The 24,136-nt window shown below is 54.0% G+C and overlaps 3 protein-coding genes and 1 long non-coding RNA gene across 10 annotated transcripts; 3 read left to right on the top strand and 1 right to left on the bottom strand.

The window, feature by feature from the left end:
* Positions 1–6: 6 nt before the first annotated feature.
* On the top strand, positions 7–3,519 carry LOC113962753 (VIP36-like protein). Its single transcript, XM_027673510.1, has 4 exons — positions 7–518; positions 1,412–1,526; positions 1,769–1,888; positions 2,221–3,519. Exons 1-4 carry the CDS (start codon positions 204–206, stop codon positions 2,361–2,363), a joined length of 693 nt encoding a protein of 230 aa, XP_027529311.1. The 5' UTR covers positions 7–203; the 3' UTR covers positions 2,364–3,519.
* Positions 3,520–4,553: 1,034 nt separating this feature from the next.
* Positions 4,554–14,942, top strand: LOC113962751 (condensin complex subunit 2-like). The gene is made up of 17 exons (XM_027673501.1): positions 4,554–4,748; positions 5,098–5,182; positions 6,035–6,127; positions 7,052–7,190; positions 7,732–7,850; positions 8,246–8,435; positions 8,965–9,056; positions 9,488–9,699; positions 10,051–10,199; positions 10,684–10,790; positions 11,042–11,164; positions 11,439–11,546; positions 12,559–12,696; positions 13,102–13,218; positions 13,399–13,481; positions 13,718–13,793; positions 14,402–14,942. The coding sequence occupies exons 1-17, from the start codon at positions 4,570–4,572 to the stop codon at positions 14,459–14,461; spliced, it is 2,070 nt and encodes a 689-aa protein (XP_027529302.1). The 5' UTR covers positions 4,554–4,569; the 3' UTR covers positions 14,462–14,942.
* LOC113962754 lies at positions 5,622–18,192 on the bottom strand. The gene is made up of 3 exons (XR_003532591.1): positions 18,070–18,192; positions 17,232–17,303; positions 5,622–5,656 (listed from the first exon to the last, which is right to left on the bottom strand). It is a non-coding gene; the product is annotated as an uncharacterized LOC113962754 (long non-coding RNA).
* On the top strand, positions 16,816–22,143 carry LOC113962752 (AT-rich interactive domain-containing protein 5A-like). Of its 7 annotated transcripts, none has more exons than XM_027673507.1 (7): positions 16,816–16,912; positions 18,782–18,876; positions 19,614–19,788; positions 19,869–19,921; positions 20,158–20,255; positions 20,356–20,491; positions 20,700–22,143. In XM_027673507.1, the coding sequence occupies exons 2-7, from the start codon at positions 18,817–18,819 to the stop codon at positions 21,900–21,902; spliced, it is 1,725 nt and encodes a 574-aa protein (XP_027529308.1). In that variant the 5' UTR covers positions 16,816–16,912; positions 18,782–18,816; the 3' UTR covers positions 21,903–22,143. The 7 variants fall into 7 exon arrangements, with proteins under 7 accessions (XP_027529308.1, XP_027529304.1, XP_027529310.1 ...); XM_027673503.1 differs by having other exon boundaries at positions 16,825–16,912; positions 18,719–18,876; XM_027673509.1 differs by lacking the exon at positions 16,816–16,912 and adding an exon at positions 18,284–18,354.
* The last annotated feature ends 1,993 nt before the right edge of the window (positions 22,144–24,136 follow it).

The following is a 24,136-nucleotide window of genomic DNA, read 5'->3' as shown; positions in this document are numbered from 1 at the left end:
TGGAGCAGGGTTGTGATGGTGTTGTGTGGAGAAGGTTATTTGGGATGAAGGAATTTGGTGGGGGTGGAGTTCGGGGTCAGGGATGGAGCAGGACCATGCTGGTGATTGTTGAGGCAGATTCTTGGGGAGTGAAGGAATTTGGGGTCAGGGGTGGAGTGGAGTCATGTTGAGGCAGATGGTTGGGGTGGAGTTCGGGGTCAGGGATGGAGCAGCGTAGTCCTGATGTCTTGTGGAGCAGATCCTTGGGGTTGAACAAGTTCAGGTCCAGGGGGCTGCTGCGATTCTTGCCTTTGGAGATGCTCTGGGGTCCAGACTCCCTTGTCAGACCCCAAACTCACCCCCTGTCCCCCTGGCAGCGGGTGTTCCCCTACATCTCAGCCATGGTGAACAATGGCTCCCTGACCTACGACCACGACCGGGATGGACGCCCCACGGAGCTGGGGGGCTGCACGGCCATGGTGAGGAACTTGCCCCACGACACCTTCCTGGTCATCCGCTACGTCAAGAGGAGGCTCACGGTGAGTGCTGCCCATGATGCCTAAAAACAGCACTTAAATAAACCCCTCAAAACTCAATTTGTGAGTGTTAGAAGGTAGCATTTCCTTTAATACGCCGTCATGATAAAAATTTAATTTATATTAATATAATTTATATTAATTTATTAATTAGACTGCTACATTAATATTCAGTATATTGCATATGGTATATAATAAAATATGATATGCCAAATATAATATATGTAATATTTATATATTATTACATTGATATATTAATATATTAATTCTACGAGAATCTAATTTCTTCCAAAGCATGCACGCAGTTACCAAAACCTCTTGTTTCTATTTAGATATTTCTTTTGTTTATTATTTAGTTAATTTAGTTAATTAGTTAATTTATTATTTAGTTACTTATTTAGTTTATTTAGTTAGTTGTTTTAGTTAATTTATTATTTAGTTACCTGATTAATAATTTAAAGCATTACCTAATACTGTTAGACCCACTTCCAAAACCATCCCTCTCATAGTACCATCTTTGCTCCACCCCTGACACACCTCCCAGGTTTGAGTCGGAGGTATCAAAGACCCTTGATCTTCCACTTCCTTATCTCCTTTGGCACAGTATCAGCCTTCTGGAAGGATTTCAAGGCTTCTAAATAGCTTTGACTGCTTATATTAAGTGTTATGTGTCTTTCTCAGCACATTTTTACAGACAGAGAACTCTCCTCCTCATTAAAAACCCTCGTCTGTTGAAATTCTTAACAAAGAATGTAAAAACAGTGTTTGTAGAATTCTTGTTCGAAGGCACCAACAAGCTACACCAAAACTTATAGAATATAGATTTGAAGGCATCACCCACCCCAGGGGGTAGCCAGGGGGTCCCCATGGTGCTCAGGGAGGTGTTTGTCCCACAGGTATTGATCGACATCGATGGGAAGCACGAGTGGAGGGACTGCATCGACGTGCCGGGCGTGCACCTGCCCCGAGGGTACTACTTTGGGACGTCCTCGGTCACCGGGGACCTGTCAGGTACTGCCAGGGCAGTCCAGGTGGGATTCCCTAAAGGCTGTGGCAGATCTGGGGAGCTGCAGGGCCTTATGGAAGCATTTGAGAGCCTTTCCCTTCTTTGGGGAGCTTTCCCTGCTCTGCAGAGCTTTCTCTGCTTTGAGGAACTTTCCCTTCTGTGAGTTTTCCATGGCATTCCAGCCCCTGGCCAGAGCTTTGGGAATGGGTGATCCCTCAGGACACCTCAGTTTTCCCTCTCCTTCCAGACAACCATGACATCATCTCGCTGAAGCTGTACCAGCTCACAGTGGAGCGAACGCCGGAGGAGGAAAAGCGGGACAGGGAGGTGTTCCTGCCTGTTGTGGACAACCTGAAACTGCCTGGAAGTGAGTGGGAACCTCTGGCTTCACGATGGGGAAGGTGGGACGAGGAGGGATTTGGGGACACTTGGAGCTGGGGAGGAAAAAGGAACTTTGATTTTCGGGGTCTCCACTGATAGGGTCCATCCACCAGTCTGGGATGGGAGGGAGGTGGGTCATGTCCCATCCTGAAATTCCACCATGAGTTCCTAGTTTGCCCCAGGGTCTCAGGGCCCAAAAGCTTTGGGGAGCTGAACCCCTAGGGGTGTGGGATGGTGAAAACCTCTGTAGCGGGGAAATCTCTGCTAGTTTTGGGGCTCTCTGAGGTCTCATGGGGTTTTCCCTCCCTCCTCTCCCAGTGGAAGCACCTCTGGAGCCCATGAGTGGCCTGGCCCTGTTCCTCATCGTGTTCTTCTCGCTGGTGGCCCTCGTCTTTGCCATCGTCATCGGCATCATTGTCTACAACAAGTGGCAGGACCAGAGCCGGAAACATTTCTACTGACCTGGGAACCCCCCGGGATTCCTAGGCTTTGCCGGCCACATCCCAACTCCCACCCATCCCAGACTGGCCTGATGGACAGACCCTCGTGGTGGAGACCACGAAACCCCAGCGGGAGCAGCCACTGTTTGCCTGAGGGCTCCAGAGCTGCTGCACGGATCCCAGTGGGAGTGGATGTGCCATGGAGGGGGAGCTGAGTCCTGAGGGGGACTTTGCTGGGAATGGCTCCGGAAGGGGGAGTTCAAGGAGCCCCAGCACAGGGGCTGTGACACCCCAGGAGCCATGGGAGCATGTCAGTCCTCACTGGATGCCTGCTGGAGCCCCTCATCCCAAGTGATGTCAGTGCCAGGAGAGACTTTCCAAGCTCTTCATCCCACTCTGGCTGCTTCCCAGAGCAGCCTGCTTTGCCTTGTTGGAACCCCCGACCTGCCCCTTTGGGTGCTGAGTTTTGGTGTTTGGAGCCAGATGCTGGTGGTTCTCCAGCAGTTTTCCCAGCGGGATCAATTGGGAAGCTGCGTGGCTGCAACCCCCTCCCCACATCTCCTGCCGCATTCCCGCTGCCTCCTGCATGTCGTGTCCTGGCTCCGGGACTCACTGCATCCTGGAACCCTCCAGGAGGGGATTCCCAAGCTTCTGGAATTGATTCCTAAGCCTCTGGAGGTGATTCCTGAGCCAGAGCTCCTGCTGCCTGCAGGGAGTCAGGGTTGTTCCTACCTCAGTGACTGTTTTGGGCAGGGATTTCTCTGGAGGGTCCCTCACCCCTGGACACCCAATGGTCCCCAGAGAGACCCAGGAGAGGGAAATGCTGAATCAGTGGGGACTCTGGCTCTGGGAATACGAAGATGGCAGCTCCCTCCTCACCAGGATCCAGGGGATCCAAGCCCAACCCTGTGGTTTTCCAGGACATTCCCACCCAGGACAGATCCCCATGGGGGTCTCAGTGGTACCTGGGGCAGGGGAGGACACCCGTGGCTGGTGGTTTTTCAGGTCACTGGGGGCAGTGGGAACTGTTTTCCAAGTGCCCAATGGGGGGTTGTGGTGTGGAAGGAGAGTTTTCCTGGTGTTTTGCCTCATTTTTGCCTGATCAGGATGGAATTTTTTGGCCTCTCCCTGGAGCTGTAACTGGTGTCTTGGAATAAACATTGGGGTGTGTGTGTGATGTCACTGTGGTCCTTGTCACTGCTGAGGCCCCTGGATGTGGCAATTCCTTCCCAAATTATTCCCGAGTGCCAGAGTGAATTGGGAGCTGTGTGCTGGTGCTGTGGGGCTCCCCAGAGTCATGGAATCGTGGAATGGTTTGGGTTGGAAGGGATCTTGAAAGCCCATCCAGTCCCACCCCCTGCCATGGGCAGAGACACCTTCCATCATCCCAGGTTGCTCCAAGCCCCATCCAGCCTGGCCTTGGATGCTGCCAGCGGTCCAGGGGCAGCCACAGCTTCTCTGGGCAACCTGTGCCAGCGTCCCAACCTCCCGTGAACACACGAGATGGCTTCATGAGATAGACATCTGGAGGAATTTCTTTCTGGAAAGGGTGGTCAGGCATTGGAAGGGACTGCCCAGGGGAGTGGTGGAGTCCCCATCCCTGGAGGTGTCCAGGGAACGATTGGAGGTGGCACTCAGTGCTCTGGTCTGGGTGACAAGGTGAGGATCTGTCACAGGTTGGACTCGAAGATCCCAGAGCTCTTTTCCAACCTCAGGGATTCTGGGATTCTGTGGTAAGTGGAGCAGCTCTGGCTGCCACTCTTCCTCCTCTTCCTCCTCTTCCCAGGCGGCCTTTGCCGGTGCGGGCGGTGCCGGGACACCACCGGCGTTGGGTGACACCCCTCATACCCCAACCCAGGACCGGAAAATCAGGGTGATCCTACCCGGAGGTCCCACCCAGGGGGTCCCTCGGAGCGCATTCCCCACCCCCCACTCTCCCCCCATCCCCGGCCGTTATCGCACGCGCAGCGCGCGCCGCCGTTCAAACAGCGGGGCGGACCACGCGCTGATTGGCCGACGGGGCGGGGCGGACTGCGCGCTGATTGGCCCCCGGGGGTGCGCGCGCGGGGAGGGTAGGCGCGGCCATGGCGGTGGGCGGGGCACAGGGTCGCGTTTGATCGCGGCGCGGCGCGGCCCCGGGGCGGTCGCGGTTCGATGCCGCTGGGACTGGGGTTCGGTCCTCGGTTCGATCCCGGTCCGGACCCGCTCCGATCCCGCTCCGAGAGCGATGATCGCCCGCACCCCGCGCTGCGCCGCCGCAGCCTCTCCGGCCCCGCGGGCCCTGGGCAGCGCCGGCACCCCCGTGCTGGCCGAGTGCCCCGGCAACGACGATGAGCGCGAGCGGCGGCAGCGCCGGCGCTCCAGGGCCGCCGACTCCTCGTTGGACCTCGGCTCCCCCGCGCCCAGGTACGGTCGGTGCTGCCTGACAGGAGGGTGGAGCCGCGGGGGGGTCAGATTCTTCTCCCAGGACAAGAGGGCACAGTCTCAAGCTGCGCCAGGGCAGGTTTAGGTTGGACATTAGGAAGAAATTCTTTACAGAGGGAGTGATCAGACACTGGAATGGGCTGCCCAGGGATGTGGTGGAGTCGCCGTCCCTGGAGGTGTTTAAGAAGACACTGGATGTGGCACTCGGTGCCGTGGTCTGGGTGACAAGGTGCTGTTGGGTCACAGGTTGGACTTGATGATCTCAGAGATCTTTTCCAACCTCAGTGATGCTGTGATTCTGAGCCCCGTGACCCCTCCGTGTGTCCCGCAGGCAGGAGGGCTGGCAGCTCCCTCAGTGGAGCAACGTGCAGATCTCGGAGCACTACAGCACCTGCATCCGCCTCTCCACGGAAAACGTGAGTCCCGGGCATCGGAACCGGTCCCTAAATACTCACACTGGAGGTTAAACCCCCCTGGCTGCGAGGTTGGAGGGGGATTTAAAAGCCTTGAGCCTTGCATGGTTATTCATGTGTTGCCTTAAGAGACCGCAGAAAAAAAGGACTTCAGGCAATTTAGTGGATAAGACAAGATAAAGAGAGTAGGTCCTTTAATTTCAGGCCTGAGGCCCAGGGAATACACATGACATGCCTGCCATGTCCACAGGGTTCCAAAATTTAAGGCATTATCCCAACCAATCCCAGATCTATCCACTCCCCAGATCCTCCTCCCAGCACACCCCTCTGGAAATTGAGGCAGGGGGCTCTGGGACCCCCTATTCCTCGTCTTCATTTTCCTCAAAGCACATCCAGTCCTTGGAGCTCCTCCAAAGTTCTGGGCTTGAAGGTTGTTGTGTCTGTGGGGTATCTTGTTCAAGCCAGGGTGCAAATGTTCTTAAACAGAATGAAGGCCTACCTTGAGGGAAGTCTAAACACGCTGACAGAATTCAGAGGGATTGATATGGAATGGGGAAACAGGGTTGAGTAAATGTGTAAACTGCTGTGCTAAAGGGTGAGCTAACTACAGCTACATTAAAATCTACATTCACTACACAGCTACTTCTAAAATCTACAAAAGTTAAGAAAACCAAAAAGCTCCTATTCCTCTTCCCTGGGCCAACCATGGGCCTGTTGGTGCCCTCCCATCACTAACACACCTTACAGCCCATGTCCCCTTGGCCCTGCCCTAAATCCCCCCCTGAGCTGGGGGTCCAGGCAGGGTGAGGGGTGTCCTTGGCCTAGGGATTGGTCCCAAGCTATGCTTTGTTCCAGAAAATCACCTCAAGAAACGCCTTTGGTTTACATCTCATCGACTACATGACCGAGATCCTGAAGCAGAAGAACTCTGAGCTCACCAGCTTCAAGGTGAGAGGAGTTTATTTCCATCCGGTGCTTTATTTCCATCTGGATTTAACCCAGCTAATATCAACCCTCAAATAATGCTCAGGTAGCTGAACCTGTTACTGCCACCAAAAATACCTGGGAGAGGCAGCACATTCACTTGTTGCAGGAGTTTAAGGCTGTGAATAATCCTTTTGTACCACAGAAATTAATGTCTGAACTCTCTCAGTTACGGTCCTTCTAAAGGAAATCTTGCTTAAAAGTAAGGTTTGTTAATATCGAGTGTTAAAACCAGGAAAAAAATAAGGCTGGAAAAGAAAGGAAGTTAGTGCTGGTCTGATTTTGATCTAGGAATGGATCAGAATAAGAACTTGCCAAGGAAAAGACAAACTTTAATAGTTGACTGATGCTGAGAGGGAAAACTGGGTTCTTGGATGAAGGAATGAATGGCTGAACTTTTGATGTGGCCTCAAGGAACCCCTAAACGAGCTGGTTGTGTTTGATGGGATGAAGAAAGGCTGGGAAAGGCTGCACAGGATTTTACTGAGGGATTTTCCACCTTCCAGGGGGGAGTCTGTGATCAAAAAAGGAACTTGGTATCTCCTGTTTCTTCACCTCTGGAGTTCATAATCTGGGAAAATAGAACGATACCAATGGGGTGACCCTAAAAAAGGCATGAAGGGGAAGTGGAGGAGAGAGTTTTGCTTCTCCCCATTGCTTAATCTTGGCAACTTTTTAAGCATTTTTCTGTGTGATCCCAAAAGATGAAGCAAACTGTGGGGAAAACACACCCTGGCTCCTGCTGGGGGGCCATTAGCTTTTAGAATAAATCCTTTTCCAGCTGTTCACAGTTTTTCTTGTGATGCAGAGCATTCAGGAGCTCAGTCTTGTATCTTATAGATGAGACTTTTCCCTTTCCAACTGAGAATTCCCTGTCCCTGCTGTCAGGTCGCAGCTGGAACGTTGGATGCCAGTGCCAAGATCTACTCTGTGCGTGTGGACACGGTCTATGCAGACACCTACAAAGTCCTTGGGGGCTTGGGCAAGGACTCAGCACCTGCCAAGGGCCTGGACAGCCCAGGGGAAGGTGGGCAATTCCCTCATTTTCCTGTTAAGCTGCTGCTTTTCCACCTGGGAACAAAAGGAACCTCAGCGCTCAGGGAATTTCGAGGCGCTTTAGAATTAATTTTTCAAGGTCTGGGATGTCTCAAATTGATTTCCCCGGGGGTTTGTTTAGGGAGGGTTGGGATGAGAATCTACATCTGTTGCTCAGTCCTGAATTCAGTGATTTAGTCCAGGGATTTATATTTAGACACAAACTGCAGTTGGTCTGATCTGAACCAGTAACAATGAAGGGCCTCCTGCTTTGCTGTCCTTTGCTTTGAAATAAATGTGCCAAATAGAGTCAATTTGTGGCCAAATAGAGGCAATTTGTGACCAAATAGAGTTGATAAAAAGCAAAACAGCATCCAGGCAGTGAAACATTGGTGGTTCATGCTAATAAATCCCTGACTGAGCAACTTCATTGTGTATTTGTTGTACAAATTGAACTCAAAGTTCAATTCTATCCCTCCTTGGGGTATTTTAGCAAGTGTTTTAAGTGTCATTTGTTCTTCTTTCCCTTTCAGAAGACAGTTCAGCTCCTGAGGCTGTCAAGAAAGTTCAGCCAAAGAAAAAACAGTCCTTCAAAACCATCGAGCAGAATTTGAACAACATCAATGTGTCAGAGGCCAATCGCAGGTGGAAGGTGGGTTTTGGGGGAGGCTGCTGGAGCAGCTGAGTGTGGGAGGAAGGGGGTTGTCACCTCATCTTCCTCATCTCTGTTTTTGTTCTTGTTCATTCCTCTCTTGGGCTCTGACAGTCACGTACATGTCTGGATTGTGCTGCTACAGCAGAGTTGTGTCCAGTCAGGTCTGAAAGGGAGCTGGGAGGGCTCTTTCCTTACTGAAAAAGATCATGAATTATGGGACGGTTTGGGTGGGAAGGGATCTTAAAGATCAACCAATTCCACCCCCTGCCATGGGTAGGGACACCTTCCACTATCCCAGGTTGCTCCAAACCCTGTCCTACCTGACCTTGGACACTTCCAGGGATGGGGAGGAGATGTTTGGGGTCATTCTCCACTTCCCTCCACACCTGCAGGTGGATCCCATGTTCCAGAAAGCAGCAGCATCCTTCGATGAATGCAGCACTGCTGGGATTTTCCTCACTCGTCTGCGCTCCCAGAACTTCCACAGCGAGCTCCAGTTTGAGTCCAGGATTGTTCCTCTCCCTTCCTCGGAGACTCTCTCGCTGCCAAACTCAGATCCCGTGAAAATGATGGGTTTAAAGTGTGAGTGTTGGGCCCATCCAGACCTTTCCATGCTTTTCATCTCCCAAGCGAGTTCATTTTAGTCTCAGCTGCCTTGAGCTGTGCTTTGGTCACTGCTTGGCTGTCCTGGGGCACCAGTGCTCTGATCCTGGCCCAGTTGGGAGCAGCTGCTGGAAAACCATGACCTTTGTAGGTTTTAGAACTTGACCTGTCACCCAACCTCTGGCACATCTGGCACAGCAGATGTTGGTCTGAGCTTTGCAGGACATGGGATTAGTGCTCCAGGTTAAGGACTGACCTTCTCAGAGTGTGTTGAGCCTGGATTTTGGACCAGCCCCTGCTGCTCTGACAAGATTCCCAGAGTTATGCCCACCCTGGAGTTAGGGTGGGAACTGAATTATCCCTTATAAATGAGCTCTGCATAGAAGAAGAGCTGCCCACATATGTGACTTTAAGATTAATTAATTAAGAAATCATGCCTGGCACTAGTTTTAGCTGCTGGTTTTGGATCCTGAGTCTAATCCCTCCCCATTGCCCTCCCTGTCTCCAGCCCTGCTGGTTCAGTGTGTTGAGAAACGTCCCATCTGCTCTTCCCTGGCTGGTTTCCAGTTCACAAAGTGGGATGAGGAGTCCCACGAGGAGGTAGGTTGGATGGCTTTGTGCTGGGTGGGATAACTGGGCCAGGTGAGATACCTGAGTTCTCACCTCCGAGATACACAGGGGGAGGTTGTGCTGCAGGGCTGCTGATATCCTGCTTTTTCATGGAATCATAGAATCCCAGACTGGTTTGGGTTGGAAGGGACCTTAAAGCCCATCCAGTCCCAACTCCTGCCATGGGCAGGGACACCTTTCACTAGATCAGGTTGCTCCATCCCTGTCCAACCTGGCCTTGGACACTCCTAGGGATGGGGCAGCCACAACTTCTCTGGGAATTCCATCCCTGCTCCTCACCACCCTCCCAGGGAAGAATCCCTTCCCAATATCCTGTCTAAATCCACCCTCCTTCAGCTCAAGGCCATTAAACTGAAGCTTCCTCAGCTTCAAATACCTTCCTGAGTTCCTTCTTCTCTCAGTCAGTGTTGGCCCTGCTGGATAAATTTAAGAAGAGCGAGCACGTGTTTGACCCCAACGCGGAGGTGGAGAGTGATGGGGAGGGCTGTGCTCCCCCCTTGCCAGAGGATGACTTCCACTCGGATTCCCCTGGGAGCAGAGCAGCAAAAAAGCTTGGGGATATCACAGATAACATCAACTCCTTTGGAACAATCAGCCAGAACCAGAGCAAGAGGTGAGTGCTCACTGAAAATCCATAGCTTTGCTTTGATGGCAACTCGCAACTTTTGGCAGCTCTCTGGGGAGTCTTTTGTTCCCTGCTTCCTCCTCCAGTTCTGGGTAAATCCAGGGATGTGTTATGGGAATATCTCTGCCTTCCAAGGGGATCTTTGGCAAATCCACCTCTTTTTTGCAGCAGCCTCACAGATTTAAGACATTGCAACACCCCCCGCTCTGGTTAAAGTCCAGGAGTCCTTCCCTGCTGGCACAGTGAACGGGAACATCTGTCCAGAGCTGCCCTGGGTATTCAATGCCCTCAGGAGTGCCAAAGGAATGGTTTCACTGAGTGCACATATGCTCTTTCCAGGACTGACGGGGCTCTTTTTGGAGAGGGAGATGCTGAGACCATGTGCCTTCACCTCTCCTTGAATCCAGGGGAATATTCCTACTTCAGTCCCCGCACTCTGTCCATGTGGGCTGGCCCCCAGCACTGGCGCTTCAAACCCCGCCACACATGTAGGTATTTGGGGAGAGCAGCTGCTGCCAGGTCCTGCTCACCCCAGAGATCAGGGAATCATGGAATGAGCTGGGTGGGAAGGGAGCTCAAAGCCCATCCAATTCCATGGGTAGGGACACCTTCCACCAGACCAGGTTGCTCCAAGCCCCGTCCAACCTGGCTTTGGACACTTCCAGGGATGGGGCAGCCACAGCTTCTCTAGGAATTCCATCCCAGCCCCTCACAGGGAGGAACTCCTTCCCAATATCCCATCTAAACCCACCCTCCTTCACCTTAAGGCCATTAAGACTAAATTAGACTTTCTGCTTCCTTAAAAAGATGCTGATCCCTGTAAAACATGAAGTTGACAACAACACATTGCTTTCCCAAAACAAAGGGTGGGATCCATCCTTGTAGGTGGATCTGTGTGGAGCAGATGCTCAGGTTGGGAGTGAGCTGCTTGTCCTGGCTCTGTCACCAAGCACTGACACTTCCTTTCTGCAGCCAATGCCAACTCCGAAAAGGAGACCAGGAGAAGAAATGTGAAGAAAGTGTTTGAGCTGGACTTTGATGAGAATGTTGACTTTGAGGCCTATTTCCGTAAGACTAAGGTACCTGCTGAGTTCCTGCCTCTTCCTGTTCTCCATTTTGCTGGATTCTTCCTGGTTTACACCCTCTCAGGTCCACCTAGGTGTCCAGGGTGCTGAATGGAAGCTACTGGATGCACCAGCTGAACCCATTGTGGAATTCCTCCTTGGAGGCATCCCAGACCTTGCCCCCTTTTAGACAAAGACCTGTGTTCAAAGCACTTATTTGTGCATGAAAAGCTCCTGCCTGATGGCATCTTCCACCCCTTTCCCAGGCATCTGTAACTCTGGCCAAATCCATCCTGGAAAGACAGAATGTGAGGAGCACCACGCTCCCCACAGACTTCACCTATAACCCTCAGAACATGCTCCAGCTGTTCCTCAAACCACTTGTTAAGGTAAGAGCCTTCTCCGAAGTCCTCTCAGCGATAATTCCAGGCTCAAAATCTCCAAAATTCTTGAAATCCTGTGAGTCTTTTGGAATGCTCCTCAGGGTTGCAGATGGGCCAGTGTGTGACACAGAGCTGACCCACTGTGGATGCTGAGGCTGTTGTAGGGGGTTGCTGGAGGTGTGTGAGGAGGAGGAAGAGCTAGAAGGGGATGAAGGAACATGACACAGGCATTGCTTGGGGAAATATTTAGTATTTTTCCTTCCCTGGTCTGTCCCTGTAGCTCAACAGGACGTCGGAGCCAGTCACCCCCTTGGAGAACGAAGCTGAGATTGGGGACTATGACTACAACAACCCCAATGACACCTCCAACTTCTGCCCTGCCCTGCAGGTAAAGAGCAAGAAGGTCTTTTTTCTGTTTGATACATGATGGGAATGATTTAGGGATAATCCATGTCCAGAATTAATTACTAGTGAAAAGCAAGTGGAGCTGCAGAGTCTCTTTGCCCATCCCATCCCCTCACTGACATCACCTGAACTCTGCCTTTGGTGTTTGCACCTGCTGCAGAAACCCCATTCCAGGATTTTCCAGGCCCTGAAGTGGGAATAAATTCCATGTCTCACCTCTGCACTGAGCTCTGCACAGGGAGTTTTCCTCCCAGCCCTTCCAAGCTCCAGTTGAAGTTGATTTCTCTTAAAGCTTCAGTTTTCTGCCAGGTGGTGGTTGTCACAAGTCCTGGCTGGTCCCACTCTGGCAGCAGAGCCCTCCTCTCCTTGTTTTTCCATGTATTATGGGTTTGGGTGGGAAGCCCATCCAGTTCCACCCCCTGCCATGGGCAGGGACACCTTCCTCTTCACCAGTTGCTCCAACCTGGCCTTGGACACTGCCAGGGATGGGGCAGCCACAGCTCCTCTGGGAATTCCATCCCAGCCCCTTCCACACCCTCCCAGGGAAGAATCCCTTCCAAATATCCCATCTCAACCCACTCCCTGTCAGTTTAAATCCATTGAACCGACAGTTTAAACCCAAGTATTTCAGCTGCCTCTGGGATGGGGCTGATGAGGGTCTGAGACCCCCAGTGCTGCTGGTGGGATGGAGCTGGAGCTGCCAGAGATGGCATGGAATGGTTTGGGTTGGAAGGGACCTTAAAGCTCATCCAGTGCCACCCCCTGCCAGGGGCAGGGACACCTTCTACTATCCCAGGTTGCTCCAAGCCCCATCCGACCTGGCCTTGGACACTCCCAGAACACAGGACAGGTTTTGGATATTCTTCTCTCTAGATTCAGCCTTAGAGAGACTGAATAAGACCCTGTTCTGTGGGGAATGTGGGCAGGAATTGCCACCGTGGAGAGGCTCCTCAGGGATGTCTCTGGGTGGTGTCACTGCTATGTCTCCTGTCCAGGTCGCAGACAGTGACGATGACAATATCCCCCCTGAGTTCCTGGGTCAGACAGAGGAGTTCAATCCCCAGGGGCTGCAACTCAACAGGGTGGACGTCACCACGTACGGGGAGCTGAACCTCATCGCTGAGCCCCAGAAGGTGAGCTCTGGGAGGGCACTGGGGGCTGCTCCCAACACTCAGAAATTATTGAATTTCTAAAAATTAAAAGCTGTTTAAATTAAAAATTAAAAGTTAAAATTAGAAGTTTCTTCAAATTAAAAGATAGAACTAGAATCTAGTTGATTCTCTAATTCTGTCAGTTTCTTAAAATTAAATATTTCTTAAAATTAAACATTTCTTGAAAGTTGTCTCAGGATTAGAGATTCCGAGACAGCTTTCCCTGGTGCAGGATCTCCTGGGTTTGCTGCTGGATATTTTATTCCCAGCTGATCCTTCATGTAAGAGGAGGGAATTAAACACCAAAGGCCATTCCCAAGGGAACCGTGCCTTGGTTATCCCTGTGATCCCAATGATCTCCACTTACCCTGCCTGTCCTTCCCTCAGATCAATAAAATTGAAATTCAATATGCAAAGACTGCCAAGAAAATGGACATGAGGAGGCTGAAGGAAAACATGTGGCAGCTGTTGACTGATGGGCAGAAGAAAGGGACAGTGGGAGAGGTGAGTGCAGGAGGAGCTGGATTCCTCAGGAAGAGAGTGTCCTGAGGGAATTGTGCAGGTTTATCAGCAATCCCTTTCTTGTTCCCATGGGTTGGTGGTAAAGACAGACCAAGTGTGACTTGCAGGGGATTGTCTCTGGATTTTGGTGAGCAAAATTTGTCTCTGATTTTTGCTGAGTAGGTGGAAGATGCTGAGGAAGAGGACACGTCAGTGGTGGCAGGAGAGAAGAAGCTGAGCAACATCACAGAGGACCTGCTGCACAGGTAGAGACTCTAAACCAGTTTGGACTGAAGATAGGACAGACTTTAGTGAAGTCTGGGCAAGAACAGCCCCCTCTGTGTCTGTCTCAGCCCTTCCCTTGCTCCAGGTTTTCCTGGGGGAGCTGTGGGTTCATCCAGCTCAGCAGCGGAAGGGGAAAGTGGAAAAAAGCAGATCCCTGGGGAGGAGCTGATCTCTGTGCTCTGTCCATCCTAATCCTGGTCTCCCTTCCCTTCCATAGGCTTCCTGCTGCCATGGCAACCAACCTGTCCGTGCCTTTGGCCTTCATGTGCCTCCTGCACTTGGCAAACGAGAAGGTGAGTGCACACCTGGGCCAGGGCCACTTCCTGAATCAGGATTTCTGGACTTTTCCCATGCCCACAGTGGACACTGATGGGCTGGGAACACCAGCATTCCCAGCCAGTTGCTCTCAGTCCTTCCCTGTCCTTGGGTCTGGCAGCGCTTGGCTCCTCAGAGTTGTTCCAAGTGTTGTGAGTGTTCCGGGTTCCCAGTCATGGAATAGAATCCCAGAATTATTGAGGTTGGAAAAGACCTCCAAGATCATAGAGTCCAGTCTTTGACTGATCTCCACCATCCCAACCAGCCCAGAGCACTGAGTGCCACCACCAAGTGAGGTGTTCCTTTGACACCTCCAGGGATGGGGACTCCACCACCTCCCTGGGCAGCCCCTTCCAATGCCTGACAACCTGTTCCATGGAAAAATTTCAACCTGAACCTCCCCTGGCACAGCTTGAGGCCTTGTCCTCCTGTCCCTTGTTCCCTGGAGAAGAGTCCAACAGCCCTGGCCTTGCTGAGGAGGGGCTGGAGTTGTTCTGAACCTTCATCCTGTGGGGGTTTTATGCCTTCAGACTCCAAGGGGAACAGTCTGGCTTTGTCAAACTCAGCTTTCCCTTTGTATTCCCAGAATCTGAAGCTGGAGGGCACAGAGGACATGTCTGATGTCCTGGTGACACAAGACAACTGAGCCACATGTGGAGCAGTCCCTGGAATAACCCCAGGCCGGAGCTCAGTGTCCCAGCTCTGGACTCTCATCAGTGGCAGATGTTTCTCCTCCCAGCTGAGAAATCCCACTGGTCTCTGCACCTCAGGAAGACTTTTAAGTCAGGGATGTCCCACTTGACCACAGGACCTGCACAGATGGTCCTTGCTCAGCCTTCCTGGCTCCTGCCATCTCTGATCCTTCAGCTTTTCCTGGAATGGGTAGTGGAGTTCCTCTATTTCACTGTGAACCACCAGTGCCTGCAGCAACAAGCTCTTCTGTGTGTGTCCCAAAAGGTTCCTCTGTCTGTCTCAAAAGGTTCCTCTGTGTGTCCTTCCCTGTCTGTTATTCTCAGTTTTTGGACTATTACTCCTATCTCCAGTTCCTCCCACAGTCCTGTTCACCCCATGAAAGGATTTACCTTTTATACTGTGTTTAAAGATAATAAATTGCTCCACACTGTGCAGATGGGCCTTTGAAGGAGTCTCCAAACCAGAAGGGGTTAAAATAACACAGGAGGGTTGGGGGCAGAAGGGTTGGGGCAGCTCCCTAAAAAAGGGGGTCCAGGAGTCATTGGGATCATGTGGTTGGATCACCAGCCTCGACCCCTCCTCCAGTACCCAAACAATGGGAGCAGGACCAGCCTGGAGATGGTGACCAGGGTCAACCAAGAGCTGAGATCACCAGAGATGTTCCTGGTGCTGAGGCAGGTCCAGGATCAAGCTGGGAAGTCAGTCTGGAGGTCGTGTTTGGGTCCAGGTTCCACATGCCAGACTGGAGCTGGAGCTGCAGCTCCCTGCCAGCACCAAGGGCATCAACCCACAGGGGAAGGATTCATTCCAGCCCCAAAGCCCTGGAGATAAGGAACCCTCTCCCTGCAGCCAAAGTGATGCTGGTCTTGCCAGAGCTGCCAAATCTAGCACAGACCCAGCAGCTGGGCTTGCAGGTTTGGGCTATTTTCCCCTTCTCCTTTTCTCAGTTACCTTTTCCTCCTTCTACTTTTCCTATTCCTCCTTCTCCTTTTCCACATCCTTTTCCATTTCCTTTCCCTCCATCTCCTTCTCTGTTGTCTTTCCCTTTTCCTTCTTATCCTCCTCTTTTTCCTCCTCCTTTTCTTTTTCCATTTCCTTTTCCTCCATCTCCTCCCTCTCCTTTTCCATTTTCTCTCCCTTCATCTCCTTCTCCTCTTCCTCCATCTCCTTTTCCTTTTCTTCCTTCTCCTTTTTCCTCTTCCTCTTTCTCCTTTTCCTCCTCTTTAGGGATGGCAGCTGGCTCAGGGTTCCCCCCTGGCTGAGCCCCTACACCTTTCATTGCACCGATGGCTCCTCTCACTCCTGACACCTTCCAACCCCAACAATTCCCCTTTTCCTCCAACACCTCTTCCAGGATTAAAACCTAAAATCCCCCTGGGGAAGAAGATTTCGCTGGAGCTGCTGTTGGAGCGGAGCTCTGAGGGGGCTAGATCCCACTGAGAGGTGCTCAGCTCCACTTGGGACCCTGAAATACGATGTATTCCTGAAGTCCAGTGTAATCCTGAAATCCAATGTATTGCCAAAATCCAATCCATCCCAGAGCTGATGGAAAGTCCCTGCAGGCTGGACCCTGATCATGGGGAAACTGAAGCAGGGACACCCCTCAAATCCCCCTCCCTACATCTCTGGACACACCCCCTCCCATTCTGTCCAAATAAAAACCAGAGCTGGGAATAAAAACCCGAATAGGGTTTCTTTTGTTGTTTATTTTACGCATTTTTGTTAAATTCTGATATTTTTATGTAGAGGGCGGTAGCCTTCCTGGAATGAGAGGGTTTAATGTCATCTCGGATCCTTCACCCCCTTCCTGGCCCCGGAGGAGGGGACAGGAGCCAAATACTCCCCCTCCCCCAATTTCCCCCCGCTTCTGCTTTCTCTGCTTTTTGGCCCAAAATGAGTCACCGGGGGATTTTTTTTCTCTCATTTTTCGGGAGTCTTTCACAAGCCGAAAGGGGGGAGGGATTCTCGGGGGGCTGCAATGGGGCTGAGCACCCCTGGGTGCCCTCCAGCAGCCCCAGCTGGGGTTCCCAACGAGGGGACAAGGGACGACATCCCTGGAGGTGTCACCCACCGCCCGCGCGGCGCTGGGACCCCCCCAGGAAGGGGACCAAAGTGGCCACGTCCACGTCCAGTGACCGCGACGCAGCCGTGTCCCCAAACCCCGGGTGGCTCCGGGGGGGAGCCTGGGGCTGGAAAGTCCTGCCTAGTCATTCAGGGGGTGGCGCGGGGTGAGAGCCCCAAAAAGCGCGTCCGTTCCGGTAAGGAAAGAGTCAATGGCCCGCGCGGAGCCGCCTCAGCCCCGCGCACGCCACTTCCCCGAGCGGGGCTGACTCATCCCCGCGCTCCGTCCCGCTCCCGATACCGGCTCCCACCGCTCCATGAGCCACTCGACCTGAGCCCCTCCGTGAGTACCGGGGGTCCCGTAGGGGGTTGGGGGTTCCGGCATCCGCCACGAGCCACGTGTCACCCCGCTCCGCTGCCCGCTTCGCCCCATCCCGGCGGGGACCCACGAACTCGGCCGGGAATCCCAAAATCCCAAACCCCATAGAAGTGGGGTGCGCCCCAACTACGCGGGGAGACCCCAACCTGTGCTAACCCCCACCTGGGGCCGCCCCCACCTGCCCCAAAGCCCCTTTTCCAGCCTCTCCCACCGCGCCGGGTGTCAGAGGTTCTTCTCCCGGTGCCCGCGGGATGGGAAGGGATGACTTCACCCCATTACTCACTAGCCGTCACGATTTGGCTCCGCTCCCGCGCTATTCCCGGCTCAGCCCCGTGCTCCAACAGGGAATTCGGGCCTGGACAGCACGAGTTCGGGTAAATGGGGGGATTTCGGGAAGGAGAGGGAGCCCCAAAAGCGCTCCGGGGGGTTGCAGGGGTTCGGAGTGCGGCTGGATTTGGGATGAGTTTGGCCGCCGCGAAAGAGCCGCCGAAGCGCCGTTAACTGTCATTTTAATCAAATTAATGAGTAATTAGAGTCATCTCCACCCCATAACCCCCCCGGCTCAAGTAGGTCAGAGATGGTTCCCGCCAGCAGATGTTCATCCCCGAATCGGCCGTTTTTCGTCCCCAAACCCCCGACGTCCCCGCCGGCGGGGGGGAAATCGCGTCAGCGGTGCCGGGAACCGGCCGGGAACCGCCGGAATCACGGGGGGCACGAGAAGGGGGACATGTGTGAACATGTGTGGGCTTCACCTGTACTTGCACACGCGCGCGCGCACACACACACACAGAGGTGCCCACCAGCACCCACACATCACCTCCACGCAGAGGTGTGTCTCACTTCTAGCTCACCTGCACATTTATGTGCTCATCTGCACACACCTGTACTCACCTGTGCTCACATGCATGTTGGTACTTGTGTGCTCGTGTAAACACACCTGGGCACGTGTTCACTCATCTGCACATGGGGACACACATTGTGTACCCACCTGCACACACCCCCACCTGCACTCACCTGTGCTCGCCCGTGCTCACATGCACACACGTTGCTTCTATGCCCTCATAAACACACCTGGCCACGTGTGTTCACCCTGCATATGAGGACAGACATGTACCACTCACCTGTACTCATACACATGTTGGCAGCTCTATGCACGTGTAAACACGCCTGGGCACGTGTGTTCACCCTGCACACGAGGACACACATGTACACACCCACCCATGGCCGCGCAGACGCTGCCGCTTCCGGACTACAAGTTCCATCACTCCCCTCGCCGGGGACGGGGCCGCTCCTCCCGACCGCCCAATAGGCTAAGGGGGCCAGTTGGTCCCACCCAATGGGGACCGAGGGGGCGTGTTGGCCCCGCCCCTCGGGCGCGCCCCAGTCACGTGGTGCAGGCGCGGCGGGTGAGCGATCGGGGGCGGGGGGGGGGGCGACGGGGACACGAGGGGGTCCCGTGGGAAGGGGCGGGTCAGAGGGGGGTTGGATCCCCCCCCCAACCGGGCCTCATTTACCTCAGGTTGGCAGCGCCTTTTTTTTGCCGTTTTTCCATGGGTTTTACCCCAAAAAAGTGGGCGGGGGGGACGATTGGGGGGGTACCGAGGCCTGAATTGGGGGGGGGAGTCAGCGAGCAGCTTCAGGCCCCACGAGTGGCCGATTTCGGGTGACGCCGTGACCCGAATCATCCCGATTTCCCCTTAATTTTATGGGAGCAGCAACAATTTGGGGGTCTCACCTCCCCTTCCCCCTCCTTTTTTTCCTCCTTTTCAGGACCCCTTCCTAAAGCAACAGTTTGGGGTCTCTCACTCCCGCACCCCGTTTTTTTCCCCTCAGGACCCTCCTAAGCCCAAAGCCAACGACTCCCCTCCATGGAGAACAACCAACCAGGGCAACAAGACTCCCAAGAAGCCACCACCAGCAATCCTACCGTGAGTTCACCCCGGGATTTTAAGGGGGGTGCTGAACCCTCCCAAATTTGGTGGGGGAGCGAGGGCGAGCAGCACTTTGGCCACTAGTGAAAGAGAGGATGAGGAAAAGAATGGTAAAATTTCCAGCCTTGCGGGGGAAAACCAGACCTAAACCGGCATTTTATAGAGGAAAAATGAGCTGTCCCGTATAAATAATACTTTTTATAATTAGTTTTTTTCCTGAAGAGGAAACAGCATTTAGATTTTGTGGCACTGGATCCCCCTCTCTCCTCAGCGGCTTTTTCTTCCACCCCCCAAAAAAAGCACCTCAAAATAGTTGAGCTGTTAAAACCCAGCATCTGTCACAAGAGTTTAAATGAATTGAGAGAAGAATCACCAACAAAAAAAACCCTAAAAAAGAATCAAAGGCCGGACTTGGGAGCCAAGCAGCTGCTTTGCCCAAAAATAGCAACAAGTTTTATAACTCCGGAAAATGTAGAACAAACAAACGGAGCACATTTTTAGCTGAGAAAGGCGGTGGCAGCGGCGGTGGGAGGGGGGAGGAGGAATTCCTGCCCCTCTCTTTTCCTGGAAGCTGTTCCTCGTGTTCTTGCCTGGATGCAGAGCTTTGACCAACTTGGCCACCGTCCCGGGGTGACAAAAACGAGCCCAGAGCTGCTTGAATCGCCAGGCAGGGGGCGGGGGAGCTGCTGCTCAGCCTCAGTTTCCCCAAATTTCCCCCATCCCGTGTCTCACAGGAGGATCTGGGTCCTGAGGATGGATCTGAGCGGGAGAAGCCAGTGGGGGAAGGGGAGAAGGAGAAGGAGAAGGAGGAGAAGGAGGAGGAGGAGGCTTTTCTGGTCAGTCTCTACAAGTTCATGAAGGACCGACACACCCCCATTGAGAGGATCCCCCACCTCGGCTTCAAGCAGAGTATGGACCCCCCAAATTCCCTGGGGACAGGGAAACCCCCCATGTCTCCCTGACCCTTGGCCTCTCCTCTTTATTGCCAGTTAACCTCTGGAAGATCTACAAAGCTGTGGAGAAGTTGGGAGCCTATGAGCTGGTAAGTGGTGTCTGGAGGTGCTGGTGTCCAGTGGGTGTCGGGGTGTCCCCTGACTGTAGGAGTGTCCCCTGGGTGCCAGGATGTCCCCGGGTGTCAGGATGTCTCCTGGGCATTGGGATGTCCCCTGGGTGCTGGGATGTCCTATGCACACCACAATGTCATGTGCACACTGGGCTGTCCCCTGGGTACGGGGCTGTCCCCTGAGCACCCAGTCTCACCCCTCCCTCCCCGTGCAGGTGACAGGGCGCCGGCTCTGGAAGAACGTGTACGACGAGCTCGGAGGGAGCCCCGGCAGCACCAGTGCTGCCACCTGCACCCGGCGCCACTACGAGAGGTGGGCACACAAGGGGGATTGGGGGGTGTCTATCCCTTCCTGGGCCTCAGCTCTCCCTCTCAGGGCCAGTTCTCACTGTGCCCCTCCCCTCCCTCCACAGGCTGGTCCTTCCCTACGTGCGGCACCTCAAGGGGGAGGAGGACAAGCCGCTGCCCCCCAGCAAACCCCGCAAGCAGTACAAGGGCTCCAAGGATGACAAGAGCAAGAGGGCCAGGAAGGAGAAGGGCAGGGAGCAGGTGTGTGGCTCCTCTGGAAGTTTTGGGAACAGCCTCGGACCCCTGTGTCCATCCCTAACGGAAGAGCAAGGAGGGATGTGGATCACTGGGAAGAGGGAGTGGAGGGTGGTTGGAAAAAGGGAGTGGAAAAGGGGGAATGAAGTTGGGGGATCCAGGAGCCCATCCCAGGATGCAGCACCCACCTCCCAATAACCCCCTCTGCCTGCAGATGCCTCTGGACAAGGTGAAACCGGAGGTGGCAGCTGGCACAGAGGACACCCGGGACATCCCAGAGCAGGGCCGGGTGGCCAAGGGATCCATCCCAGCAATGCCACCCCACTGCTCCAGCTCGGCAATCCCAACCCCCAGCCCCTCGGGGGGGTGTCCCAGCCCCTGCCAGACCCATAGCGAGACCTACAAGTGCCTTTTCTCCAGCTTCTACTCCAAAGGGAACCACCCCATCATGTCCCCGCTAGCCAAGAAGAAGCTGCTGGCCCAGGTGAGCGAGGCTGAGTCCCGGCACTGCCACAAACGCCACTGCCCCGAGGGCCGGTGGGCACCAAGCGCTGCCACCACTGGCCACAATCCGCCCCGGCTGGCCCCCAAGAGCAGCCCGGAGCCCTCGGGAGCTCAGGATACAGTTCCAAGCATCAGGAATGAGGTGGGACCTTCCACCAGTGCATCCCCCAGGGGCACAGACACCCAGGGGTGCCCCCGGGCCGAGAATGGGGGTCCGGCACCTGCTGTGTTCACCGGCTACTTCCACGCCTACCGCAGCGAGGGGCTCCCGCCCAGTGCCCCCCATCCACTCTGGGGGTACTTCTCCAACCTGAAGGATTTTTTGGAGCCGCCTCCTGCCTTCCCGGAGCCGGAGCAGCCCCAGGACCTGCGGAGCAAAGCGTGGGAGAGCCAGGGGGCCGCCGTGCAGGCCTGGGTGCCCCCCAGAGCTGGACCCGCTGCCAGGGCCAGACATGGCCATGAGGAGGAGGAAGAGGATGACGAGGAGCCCTTTGGCCCCAAATTCGGCGCCGTGTCCCCCTTCCCCAGGGAGGCTGAGGGCAGGGACATGGGCTCTAGCCCCCAGGGGGGCCACTGCGGGCTGGCCAAGCCCAAGGCCGTGGTGGCCAGTCCCAGCTTTGCTGCACTGCACTTCCCGCCAAGCTTTGGGAGCCCCCTGGAGCACCTCAAAACCCAGGGCGTGCCTGTGGCCCCCACGCTCTCCGCCAACCCCTTTGTCATCCCGGCCTTTCCCAGCCCCTTGGTGATGGGCTCCACGCAGCCCCCGGAGCTGTGCCGGCCACTGGGCACCGGCCCCGGGCACTACCCCAATTCTTACAGGAATTCCCTGCGCCACCAGTCCTACCCATGGCACAGCCACCATTCCTATGGCTCCCAGCACGTGCCAGCCTTCCACCGCCACACCAAGCTGTAGGAATTCCATCCCAGCCAGCAGCATTCCCTGTGGAGGAGGGGGAGGCCAGGATGCCCCACTGGGAAGTGCTGGGGCCATCACCGCTCCAGGGCTGAGAGGGGACAATCTGGACCGAGTCATTTTTACTCTTTACTCTTGGTCTTGAGCTGTTTGTATCCAACCTTGTTATGGTGGTGACTTAATTACATATCACATAGTTCTATATATATTTTATATACACACCTATAAAAAGGGAGCAAAACGAGTGCTGGAGGTTTGTGTTTTGCCGGGGCTGAGCTGGTTGATAGTCATTCTCATCCCTCCTTGCCTGGATTTTTGGAGACTCCCCAGGCCCCCCCACCCCATGTAATTTGGAGGTTTAATCGTTGCCTCTATCCAGGGCTCCAGAGGGTTTTCAGGGTTTGGGTGTCTGCCTGGAAAACGCTCCAGACCTGGCGAAGCTGGGCCTGGAATAAACCTGCCTAGATGGCCTGAACCTGGTGGTGTTTGGGCTGTCCTGGATTTCTGTGATCAGGGCAGGGTTGGGGGGGATCCTCACCCTGAACATGGAGCCCCAGAGCTGAGACCTCCCTCCAAAAGGAGATGCTTTTCCACAGCAGTTTTGGGGGAATCAGAGCTGTTCCGTGGAGCAGCCGTATGTCCGAGTGGGAACCAGCCACGCTTCTTCCAGCTTTTTCTCCAGGTGCTTTTTGTTTCCAGGAGCTCCAGTTGAGCTGCTGCAAATGATCCAAAGGCTTTGTCAGAGCTACAGCACTCACATCAGCTGCTCCCCATCTGCAGGGACAGCGGGAAGGGCAGAGGGATGGTGACACTTCCTTGGCCCTGGAGATTGTTCTGGCTTGGTGCAGGAGCAAGAAATCAGCTTGGAAAGACCACACTGCTGCATCCATGGAAAGGCCAAGTTTTGGGACAAAAATTGGGAATTGTTCCCAGGCAGCACTGATCACTCCATGATGTTGGAGGCTCTTTGGGAAGAGCACCATGGACTCAAGTACTCCTGGATCCTCCATGGGAAGTTTTACACACCCCAGTTTGGGAGCAAGGATATGGCCACAGGGCTCCAGTTGTCCTACCAAGAGCTTGTCACACCTGGGAGTGTGGCCACCGGAGATACCAGATCCCTAAGAACGTCTCAGCCTTAGAAACTGTGGCTTCAGGCCTGGAAAAAAGTTGAGGTGCTTGAAACCACAGCAGGGACAGCAAACCCTTGTTGTGTTTGTGGGGATGCCAGAGAAGATCAAAGCTCATCCCAGATGTTTTCACCATCAGCTTGGAGAGAAGGTTCCATGTTTGATGGAATCCATCAGCAAACTTGGGCTCGAGCTCATCCCACACCCACAACTTTTCCTGTGGGAAATTTTGCCTGGGCTGAACTCAGATTTTTGGCTAAGTAAAATCTTACCCTTTTTTTCCCCTAAAAGCCCAGGGAAAAGGGAACACCAGGTCCAACAGGGTTTGGGATGGTGGCAAAGCTCAGCATCCTTGAAAATGCCGCTCCTTGTCATCTGGTGTGTGAGAGGCTGCACAAGTCCCTGGGAAGGATGAGGAAGTGAGTGGAAATTTCAGCACATTCCTGCCCTTGGATGGGCTGTCCTGGCTCCATGGGTCTCCATCTGATGGGAACTGTGCTCCCCAAAGGCATCTCAGCCAGCAAATGTTGCTTCATGGGAAGCAAAAGTCAAGGGCTTGGGGTGTAGCAGAGCCACGGCCTAGAATGGGGACATGGGGAGCGTTGAGATTATCCCAGAGATCCACAAAAGTCCCATCACAGCTGGTGGTTCACGCTCAATGTGTCTGATGGAAACGCAGCTGTAAAGGCTGTCAAGGTTCAGGGCAGATCAAAGCTGAGCCTTTTTCAGGAAGTATAAATATTCCCAAAAGCAGGACGAATCAGCTGAGTCTTCTATCCAGAGGTGGGAAACCCTGTGGAGGAGACTGAGGGCAGAGCTCATTGGGGGCAGCTCTGACTCTGCTCCCTGTGACAGGACCCTGGAACGGCTGGAGTTGTGTCAGGGCAGGGTTAGGTTGGATATCAGGAAAAAGTTCTTCCCCCAGAGGGTGGCTGGGCACTGTAGAGGCTCCCCAGGGCAGTGGTCACAGCCCCAAGGCTGCCAGAGCTGAAGGAGTGTTTGGACAATGCTCTCAGGGACAGGGTGGGATTGCTGGGGTGTCTGTGCAGGGCCAGGAGATGGATGGATGATCCTTCCTGCTCATGATTCCCTCATTCTATAAGG

Source organism: Neopelma chrysocephalum, unplaced genomic scaffold (assembly GCF_003984885.1).
Source record: "Neopelma chrysocephalum unplaced genomic scaffold, ASM398488v2 Primary Assembly neopelma1_184923, whole genome shotgun sequence".
Lineage (NCBI taxonomy): Eukaryota > Metazoa > Chordata > Aves > Passeriformes > Pipridae > Neopelma > Neopelma chrysocephalum.
This window is presented reverse-complemented; position numbering and strand designations above follow the sequence as displayed.

Excerpts from the sequence above, each read along its gene's own strand:
- LOC113962753 (XM_027673510.1), top strand. The coding sequence starts at position 204 with ATGGAGCAGCGTAGTCCTGATGTCTTGTGGAGCAGATCCTTGGGGTTG. Across the intron at positions 519-1,411 it reads ACGTCAAGAGGAGGCTCACG|GTATTGATCGACATCGATGG; the intron begins GTGAGTGCTGCC and ends TTTGTCCCACAG. Across the intron at positions 1,889-2,220 it reads CAACCTGAAACTGCCTGGAA|TGGAAGCACCTCTGGAGCCC; the intron begins GTGAGTGGGAAC and ends CTCCTCTCCCAG.
- LOC113962751 (XM_027673501.1), top strand. The coding sequence starts at position 4,570 with ATGATCGCCCGCACCCCGCGCTGCGCCGCCGCAGCCTCTCCGGCCCCG. Across the intron at positions 7,851-8,245 it reads AGGCCAATCGCAGGTGGAAG|GTGGATCCCATGTTCCAGAA; the intron begins GTGGGTTTTGGG and ends CCACACCTGCAG. Across the intron at positions 10,791-11,041 it reads CCTATTTCCGTAAGACTAAG|GCATCTGTAACTCTGGCCAA; the intron begins GTACCTGCTGAG and ends CCCCTTTCCCAG.
- LOC113962752 (XM_027673507.1), top strand. The coding sequence starts at position 18,817 with ATGGAGAACAACCAACCAGGGCAACAAGACTCCCAAGAAGCCACCACC. Across the intron at positions 20,256-20,355 it reads ACCCGGCGCCACTACGAGAG|GCTGGTCCTTCCCTACGTGC; the intron begins GTGGGCACACAA and ends CTCCCTCCACAG. Across the intron at positions 20,492-20,699 it reads AGGAGAAGGGCAGGGAGCAG|ATGCCTCTGGACAAGGTGAA; the intron begins GTGTGTGGCTCC and ends CTCTGCCTGCAG.